This window comes from Colletotrichum aenigma, assembly GCF_013390185.1.
Source record: "Colletotrichum aenigma strain Cg56 chromosome Unknown KSG_Cg56_contig08, whole genome shotgun sequence".
Lineage (NCBI taxonomy): Eukaryota > Fungi > Ascomycota > Sordariomycetes > Glomerellales > Glomerellaceae > Colletotrichum > Colletotrichum aenigma.
Window position 1 is genome coordinate 3,599,106 of NW_023500914.1, and position 9,696 is coordinate 3,608,801.

The 9,696-nt window shown below is 51.7% G+C and overlaps 1 protein-coding gene across 1 annotated transcript; it reads left to right on the forward strand.

Moving 5' to 3' along the window:
* Positions 1-2,458: 2,458 nt before the first annotated feature.
* On the forward strand, positions 2,459-4,290 carry roqT-0 (Efflux pump roqT; the record flags this gene model as incomplete). The annotated part of the gene is made up of 5 exons (XM_037327673.1): positions 2,459-2,683; positions 2,740-3,127; positions 3,196-3,725; positions 3,787-3,896; positions 3,957-4,290. The coding sequence occupies 5 exons, from the start codon at positions 2,459-2,461 to the stop codon at positions 4,288-4,290; spliced, it is 1,587 nt and encodes a 528-aa protein (XP_037174287.1).
* Positions 4,291-9,696: the final 5,406 nt, after the last annotated feature.

A 9,696-nucleotide genomic window follows, 5' to 3' on the forward strand; every position in this document is an offset into this window, starting at 1 on the left:
ACTAGCCTTACCTTGTAATCTTTCTCGCTGCACGTGTAAAGACCATCTGGGTAGTTTCAATGTTCGATTGCTTACTCGGCTTTGGAATAGGACAAGATTGAGTCAATTTCAAATGATCGGAAAGTCCAAACGGTATGCATCAGTCGAAATTTGTGGCGATTAATTCAGATGATGTATGGAGGTGAACCTGTTCCGCGTAATCACCAAAAAGTCCGTGATACCGGCCATTGCAAGTCTAGTTCCATGCCCACGCGAGACCTCTCTCTGGCCGTCGAGCTGCATAATATACAACCACACAGCATGGCAGCTTCGGCAGTCTCGCTAGACTCATCAACAGGAACCCCGAAACTCAAGTGTTTGGCAGGGCTCCGTAAGTTAACTCCGACAACTGTTGCCAGAACTCAAAGCCTTCAGGCACTGCTACGCCGTCCGCAAACACGGGGTCCATCATTGCCGGCAATGTGCTGGTAGCCCCTGCAGGACCAATATTGGACAGGAACCAGCGCCTGATCGCTCTGTAGTGCTCCGCATACGACGAGAGTAAAGGTTGGCGGTTGACGAGGGCCGCGCTCCCAGGGCCGTGGACATGCGTTGCCGCATCGAAACGGTCGCCCAGAACCTGGAGAGTGTCCGCCAGGTTCAGACTTGCCCGTGCTGTTTCCAAGTCCCAGTCGCAGTCTTCCATGCAGAGCAGGCCGCAGGCTTTGATGATGGCGAGCGCGAGGTGGAGGATGGAGATGAATGTGGGCGACGCGTACGTTTCCACGGGTATGGCGAGGAAAGCGTCGAGGAGCTCTTGTGTGCTTGTCAGGCACTGCCACATCATTCTGGACCTGAGATGGGGAGTTTGCGGTTGAGTTTCTCCGTCAGCATGGATGGCGGGCTTGAACAGCCGTATGCGAATGGCAGCGCTTTGCTCTCGCAGGAGGTCTATGCCGGGATGTTTAGTCAAATGCCAGGCCGGCTGTGGTTTTGAGGATACTGACAATGCGAGCTTATAGGGCCCGGCAAAGAAGCAATGAACGCGCCCAATTCCTTCTGGATGGTGGCGATGGCCAGGGCGTGAAGTCCGCCGAATGGTTTGTCGTTGGTCACCTCGCTCTTTTCTCTAAATGCCTCTTCCACCTTGAGGGCGATTTTCCTAGCCTGAATGAGCTGCACAAGCAGTAGGTCCGTCGGGTACTCGTGAGCGTTTGCCCGCTTCTCGCAGCAGTCTTCAAAGTAACGCACAAACTCGAGCCGTGATGACCTACCCAGGAGACCGGACAACCTTGCGTCAAGTCAGTCGTTGCAAGACTGAGAGATCGCAGTCGCATATTGCTTCTTGGGCAACTTACACGGAAGATATGTGGAAAAGACCCAGCACGGCCCGTCGAGAGGTCGTATGCGTTGTGGGTGGGCAAAGGGACAAAAGGGAACTGTGGAACAAAGTCGGACGTGTAAAGTTGAAGGACGACGTCGGCTTCCTGGAATGTCGCTTGATAGCCAGGTATGATGGTAATAGCCTCGGTGAGCGAGGGTAGCCGAGCCGAATTCGCTTGGAATGAATGATACGAGCCGTCGATTTTATCCTGTGGCACCATTCCGATGGAAGGTGACGGGTGGCTTTCTGACGCCTGGCTGTTGAGGGTGGATTGCTCCCGATCCCGGTTCAAGAGAAGCATGATGTCGTCCAGTTTCCGCTCAGGGAACTTTGCATGGCTTGTATGTTATTGAAGGTCAGCTCTATGTTTCTCGTGTGAATATGGGGTGTTTCCTTACGTAGCTTTGCCTCTCTTCCTCTTAGACTGAGGCTCCGACGTCGAACACTCCAGTCCGTTGCTTGAGCATCTGGATCAACTGCAGTTAGCTCACACCCACCAGAGACGTCGCCTCACAAACCTGTGGCAGACGGGAGAGTCGCGATCATCTTCATCACCAGGCCAGACACATTTTGCCTTGGACTGAGAGCATTTAGTGCATGCCCTCTCTTTGTCGCTGCGAGGAGCATCAGGCATTGTCAAGGGTCTGGTTGGCTTCCCGCCACCGTAGTGTGACGACGTGTATCCGGAGCCGAGTGCACTCCGAGAACGATCCGCTTCGGGTACCTGAAATTCCAATTTCTGATTTTGCGGGATGGGAATTGGAGACGGTTGTGGGAAGACAAGAGTAGGAGTGCGAAGAGACGCCCGGGCCCGGGAGCCAAATAGCTCTCCGGGGCAGAGTGTCCGACCGCCACACATCCATGGACAACGTTCACGACTCCTCCGGCGAGCGTTTATGCCCTCCGGAAGGCATTTTGCTTCCCGGCACCGGAGAAATGTTCCGTATGACAGCAATCTCTCGAAAGGGCGAGAGTGATCGTTCTTGTCGACGAACAGATGTGATTTAATTTTTCTCCATTCAAAATATTTCTGTTCGTACGCTCTCTTGACTTTTCTTTCCTTCTGTCACCGCAATCCCATCGAAGCCTGCGACAATGGCTTACAACCAACCCGACCAACCTCAGCTGGGTGGAACTTCTCCTGAGGACCAGGAGAAGGAATTTGCCCTCCCCAGCAAGGAATCTCCTTTGAACGAAGACCCAGCAAAAGATTTGAACGACGAAGGCAGCTCCGTTGACGCCTCAGCCAGCTACGTCCAGGGTATTCCTCTGGCCTGCGTCGTCGCTGGTCTGACCCTCGCCGTCTTCTGCTTGTCGTTGGTACGTTTGCACTGCTCCCCTCTCTCCAGAAACCACAATTAAACTCGCAATGCCAGGACCGAACCATCCTAGCAACCGCAGTTCCCCGGATCACCACCGACTTCAACTCCCTTGGCGATGTGGCCTGGTACGGCTCTTCGTACCTCCTGACAACCTGCTGCTTCCAGCTCATGTATGGAAAGCTCTACGCCGAGCTTCACGTCCCCTATGTGTTTCTTATCGCGCTTGCCATCTTCGAGGTGGGCTCCATTGTCTGCGCCGCCGCCCCGAACTCGGTGGCCCTCATCATGGGCAGAGCGGTTTCCGGCATCGGCTGCGCGGGCATGCTGTCGGGAGTCTTCATCATCATCGCCCTCAGCCTCCCGGTTCACAAGCGTTCCATTTACACGGGCATGATCGGAGGCATGGCAGGTATCGCCGAGATCATTGCGCCCACCCTGGGAGGTAAGAACCCCCTCTGAACCAGTTCGATGCTGGAAGATGATCAGCTAACACGTTTGGCAACATCGCAGGTGCTCTCACCGACAACGCCTCGTGGAGAGTGTGCTTCTGGATAAACCTTCCCCTTGGCGCGGTAACAGCTATGATGGTCTTCCTGTTCGTCAAGCCTCCCCGCAAGTCAGGAGAAACCAAGGCGATTGTCCCGCTCCTGAAGAGCATGGGCCCCGTCGGAAGCGCTCTCTTAATGCCTCTTCTCATCTCTCTCCTTCTGGCATTGCAGTGGGGAGGAACCACGTACGCTTGGAGCAATTGGCGCATCATCCTCTGCCTCTGCCTGTTTGGCGTCCTAACCCTCGGATGGCTCTATGTCCAGTTCCGTCTCGGTGACGAAGCCACCCTGCCTCTCCGACTCATCCGCCTGAGGTCCGTCGCGAGCGGGATGATCTACATGCTGGGAATCAACGGCGCCGTCTTCATCATCGTGTACTACGTCGCCATCTGGTTCCAGGCTGTCAAGGACCTTACCGCGGAGCGATCGGGCATCAACTTCCTCACCTCGTCAACCTCCGTGTCGGTCGCCTCCATTCTTTTGGGAGTATTGGTAGGTCGAAAGCCAATCCTCGTAGCTCCCGATACGATTTCTAATCCCGTGCTTCTCACAGGTATCAAAGACCGGATACTGGGTTCCCCAGATGTTCTTCAGCGTCGTCGTCTCGTCTATCGCTTCCGGCCTCATCTTCAGATACGACATGAATACGACTATAGCGTACAGGTAAGCCCGGAGCCCCCCCTGTCGATCACACGTTTTTTGCCCTAACATGACTTCAAATAGGGCCGGAACGCTCGTCATGTTTGGCTTCGGCGTCGGAATGGGCATGCAGATGCCCTTGTCAGCCGTCCAAACGGTGCTCAAAGGAGCAGACATCTCTCTGGGCACATCGGCCCTCATCCTCGCCCAGACCCTCGCGGGCGCCATCTTCCTCGCGGTCGCGCAGAATCTGTTCCACACCAGACTGCTGACGGAGCTGGCGAAGCAGGCGCCGCAGGTCGACGACGGCGAGGAAAGCTGTCAAACATGTTCGAAACGAGAATCCTACGGGTGTCATCACACCATAGGTTTTCTTCGGGCCCTTTCTTGTACCATATTGCTTGTAATCGTCCAATAGACTTAAACACCTTTTGAGCCCGAGACGGCATCACCAAAACCTGACCTTGACCGCAGCCTAGTTGCAACGTGCACCTCGCTTGATCATGAACCATCGTCACCGAACGAGATAGATTGTGAGTGCTTTGCAAACGAATAGATTTGAATTCGCAGCCGATCAAAAACCTGCACTTGCAGTCACACGTGGGCGACCAAACGAATTTGACTCCAACTTGGTATAAAGGAGAACACTTTAACGCGTGCTTCCACCTCGACTACAGTCTGCTGAGCGAACAAGCGCCGGAAGCATATCCATCGAGACCCAATACCAGTCTGACACCACTTGGCCCGCCAGATTGGCCTAGCTTCGTGACGAGAATCATGACTTCAGATATCTCTCCAATGAAGTGAGGTGCACTTGCTCTCCAGCACGGTCAACTTCGAGCAAACATCCGTCCACTCGAAGCCTCCTCTACGGTCTTCTCGCACATCGGGAGCCAGTCGACGAGATCGACCCAACCCCTCAAGACCTCACTCAAGGCAAAGACGCAACCCACCCTCATCTTCCCAAAGATAGCAACGCCGCGTAAACCCCTCAAGCCGCCCTGCAAAACCCGTCAGTCACATCCCAATGACCTCCGTCCACTTGGCAAGACGCGCACATCGCCGCAGTATCCCAACAACGTCCAAATCGATGTCCCCAATAATCCTCAACCAAAAGATCCAATCGGTGCCGCCAACGAGACAAAGTTGTCCTCACAGCCACCCCGTTCCCGCCACGGCCCGCACAAAGATCGCCAAAAACACAGCCATCCCGCAACGCAAGCTTTCCACGTCAACGCCGCGCGAACGCCCCTCTCACCGCAAAACCGTCTTTTTCTCTCTGTCTCCGACAAGAAAGCACACGCCCCCTCTTGGCAAAAATCTTATACCAAGCCCCCCAAAGAAACGGATTGTCCATCACCTTGACAAGCCTAGATTGCTAACGAAACGAGACAGGAACCATCGAAACTCTCTCTGTGCGTCTATCTGGCTCAGTCTCACCAATATCAAATCCGCGTCCTCGAACGTGGGAAAGATCTTCTCGGCCAGGCCAAATGCACAACCCCCTTCGCCTTTCCCGCCAAGAGACTTCGCCAAGAAGTGCGAGGAACGCATCGGGAAAAGAAAAGCACGCTCGAGCGGAATGGTGCGAAAAAGGTGCACTTTCAAAACCAATGCCAAGAGGAACATCATCATCATGCTAACCCGCCGCTATTGCTATTTTTCCTTTTCATCCCATGAAGTCCTTGAGCCGTAGACAGCCTCGAACGGTAAGGGAGCTTGATAGCCGCGCGGACTACGGGCCATGCCATCTTGGCAACGTGCAGAGACACACGTCTACGTGAGTACCGCTCTGCACAGCAAAGGCACGCACCGGGAAGCCATCCCCGGGAATGTGTTGGGATGGCGCAGGACGCAAGAGAGCTCCGGGTGTCGGAGGGCGCATTCCCCGGGGCCGCACAGGTAGACGCCTCCTTTCTCCCCTTTGCCCACCACGTCCGAACTTCGGGGTGGGTGTCTGAGTTGCGTACCGTAGATTTCGTCCTTGCTTTTGCCCTGTTCTTACTTGTTCGTCCTGTTGTAATTCGCCTTGTCAACCTTGAGATGGTATTCGTAGAGAGCAGTAAAACCGTCGTCAAAGGGGACAAAAAGCTTGACACGTGGATTACACGAGATCGACCGTCGCCTATCGTTCAATAGGAGAGCCCGAAGAAGCCAAGATTTGGAGATGAAAATCAGAGCAGACAAAACTGGTGTTACCTTGCAGAGAGACTTGGCAAGGTCCGGTGGTCTGTTCGGACTCTGGGCATTCAGCTCTGCTGACTGGCTGCCGGCTGGCTTGCCTTTGCAACTTGTGTGGTAGCGTCTGGCAGAACGCCAAGCCGCCATTCACACATGTTCAAGTCTCTTTACTTTGAGTGGTTGATCGCCGTCCACCGCACTAGATATGCGGACGTCGCCGACTCGGGAAAGGCAGGAGAACCGTTCTAGAAGATCTGGCCCAGACATCTTGAGCATGCCACTGTTTCTTTGCCACTAGAGATAAGGTACTGCCTCCGAATGCTCGTAGGCTTCATCACCCCACTCAGGCTGGTGACGCCGTATGCAGAATGAAAAGTTTGTTATCAAAGGACCGCTCTGGAGACGCTCCAGGCTGAAGGGAGCAAAAAAATCAACCCGACCTGCGCATTTGGACAGGCTAATCTGACCATCGCTTGTTGAGCCGCAGAAGTCTCTACGGCAGATGGAGAGAGGCCAAAGATGTATCCGTGACTTGGACTCCCTATGAGCAGTACTTCTAAGCCGTGAAAAGGCAGCCACCACCTCCAACATCATCTTCGCCTTCGTCATCATGGTGCATAGAATGTGAGGGATTTTCCGGTGCTGTCAGGGAGAATGGACTGTTCCCTCGCAACAACGAATAGAGTTCCTTGGGTGTGATTGTGTCGGGACAACGGAGCATCGTGATAGGGCTCTCCATTCAGACCTCTCACCCCGCGAACCCCAGACTTTTGCCATATTGAGGGGTGTGGTGAGAGCTCACCCGCGTATTCCTGGAAAGACCCGGCGCAGCTGCCCGTCTGCGGTGCGAGCAGGACATCAAGCAACAGCGTTGTATGAAATGGCCAGCCAGGAGCCATGCTGCTGCGGCACGGAAAGCTGCGGTGAGAGGCGGCTCGACAAACAGCTCTTCGAAAACAGAAGGCAGTCGCATGAGCTCTCAAGGGTTTGAAGCCGGGGGCAGCGGCTGAGTATCATTGCGTCCGGTGTTCGCATCTCCTACAGCGAGATGCAGCAAGCATTGAAGCGAGATTCCCAACCCCTTTTACCAGCAGCATACCTACTGTACAGCACAGCGCAGCACAGCACCTCTGGCATCCTTTCGCTGGCACCGCAAGGCCGGTAACAGTTGTTCAAGGCCCCAAGGGCCCGCCCGCTCTGGGAGACTCCGGTGAGCAAAGGCGGAAGGCGGCTTCCAGGACGGGGATTGGAAAGAAACGAAAAGAGGGGCGCGCCGCCGGGCGAGCGAGTGCGAGGATCAGATGCAGGCGGACGCTTCCAGGGCTTGACGGGCCATTGCTACGCAGTAGCTCACCGCCACTTGGCTTGGCGGCAAAACCGTCTTCAAGGCGTGGAGAAGCCGCCCGAGGGGGGGGCTTGAGCGGACGGAGGGACGGCGAAGTGAGCGGCGGGAAGAGGAGACAAGCTCGGAAAAGAGGCTGGTGCTGGAGGTGATCGTGGAGACGATGATGTGGTGGTGGATTGGCAACGGAGAGCCTTCGATTGGACAAAGACGCCGTTTTGACAGCTTCTTCTCCGAACGCCGAACCAAGTGTTCGTCCGGATGCCCGCCCACTGACAATCGGCAACAGCCAGCCACATTCGCCCACAAATCCCATCTCATTCCACACAATATGTTTATCTTCCACCTTTTAAGCCCAGCTACATCTAATTTGTAAAGGTTTATACTATACCATAAAAATTCTATTTATATTTTAATATAGACTTACTAAATATTATAATACTATTTATAATAACTAAAAAAGCTTCAATTTAGATTTATAAAAATATTATTAATAACTTTAATAATCTATAGATAATCTACTATATAAGATTATATAAAAAGAAAAATATTAACTTATTTTTCTTTTATTTATTAATTATTTCTAATAAAATAATTTATTATATTTAAGCTTATATTAGTTAAAATACTAATTATAAAAATAACTGATAACTAAATTAAAATAAAATATTCCTTTATCTAAATAATAAAAGAAAATAAATATAAGTTTAAATAGTTTATTAATAATATTTTCTTTAATATGATAACTAAAAATAATTATAAAAACTACTATAAATATTTTATTTATATCCTATAAGTTACTATATATCTTCTATATCTATAAAATAATAAATTAAATACTAAATATATCTATTTATAGTTCTAATAGATATATTAATAAGTAAAAACTTTATAAAAACTTAATAATAAAGAGCTTAAAGAGGATATTAATAAATTAGAGGAAATTTTATAATACAAGGACTATATAAACGAAATAAGTATAGTAATAGCTATATTTCTTTTTAATTACTAAAAATAGGAAAAGAGAAGAAAAAAAGAAAAAAAAGTAGCTATAAAAGTAGCTTATATACTAGTAGAGTTTCTAAAAAATACACTTTAATACACTATATCACTTTAAAGTGAAACATAATGTGTTTCCTATTAGGACACCGAGAGACCTAGTGAATGGAATGGCAACACGAAAAAATTGGAAACTGTTCCCCCACCTTAAATGTTATCAAATGCTGCTGTCTTTGGCTGTTTGACTTGTACTGTACTAATACTGGTAGCATCGTTGAAGTCAAGGGTACCCCGTCATGAAATCCTTCACCTCATCAGGAATATCGGCATCCGTCGCCATCCCGTGTGGTTCTCTGCCGCATATCTCGATGCGAGGCAAGCTGCTGCAACCCCTCATATCTCATCAAAAGGCCCGTCTCTGATTTGTCGCCGTGGTTCAGTGTGGCATGCCGCATCAGCATCGAGGAGGCATAGCTCGCGCGTCTTGGCTGAGGCTTTACGAGATCAAGAGCTCTCGCTTGGCCCAAAAGGCGTCCTGATCTGCGATTTTTTGGCCAAGGCCAGACCTGTACTTGCCGTTGCCTTTGCTGTTCCAGATGGCTGTCCCCCCATGCAACAATCAACTTGCAGATATGCATGTCGATGTCGAATGTCCAATCCGCTTAGAGCTTCCAGCTGGGGAAAATTGGAGTTTCGGCGGCGCCATCTCAACAAGTCGCAACCACGGAGTTGGGGGTTCAATTTTGGGGGGCCAAGTCGCATCTGCTAGGGACACCAGAATCATCAATGTGAACCAGTGTTAGTGGTGCAAGCCAAGGCTCGCAAGGAGCAACGATAGAAAGACGGCGCTAGAAACACCGAGGCTCGAGCGAGGCACCGCTGTCTTGGACGCGGAATCGACGGGCGCGAAACGATCCCAGGAGAGTGTTGAACAGTTTCCGCCCTGACCCTCGATTATTATTCATATCGCCTAGCCCTGGTTGATAAAGGCGTGTGCGTGTGTCCACCGGCGGCTCCAGCGCCGTCGGCAAAAAGTCAGAAGAGGGCATATTAATTTCTGGGGCCGACTGTCGGTCCCTCAGTGACAGGAGACTCCGGGGCTCATTTCGGAGCAACTCGGTCGCCAAGTCATCGGCGAGAATCAGAGCGCGAGGTGTCTTCGGGTCCAGACGATCAAGTGATGAGACCCATGATCCGTCCTCTACTCCCTTCCACCCCTCTACGTCGCGCGCATCGCCAGCGGCCAGCGCCAATGCCAGCCTTAATTTCGTTATGCGTCTCCCGCCTCATTTGGGCCACCTG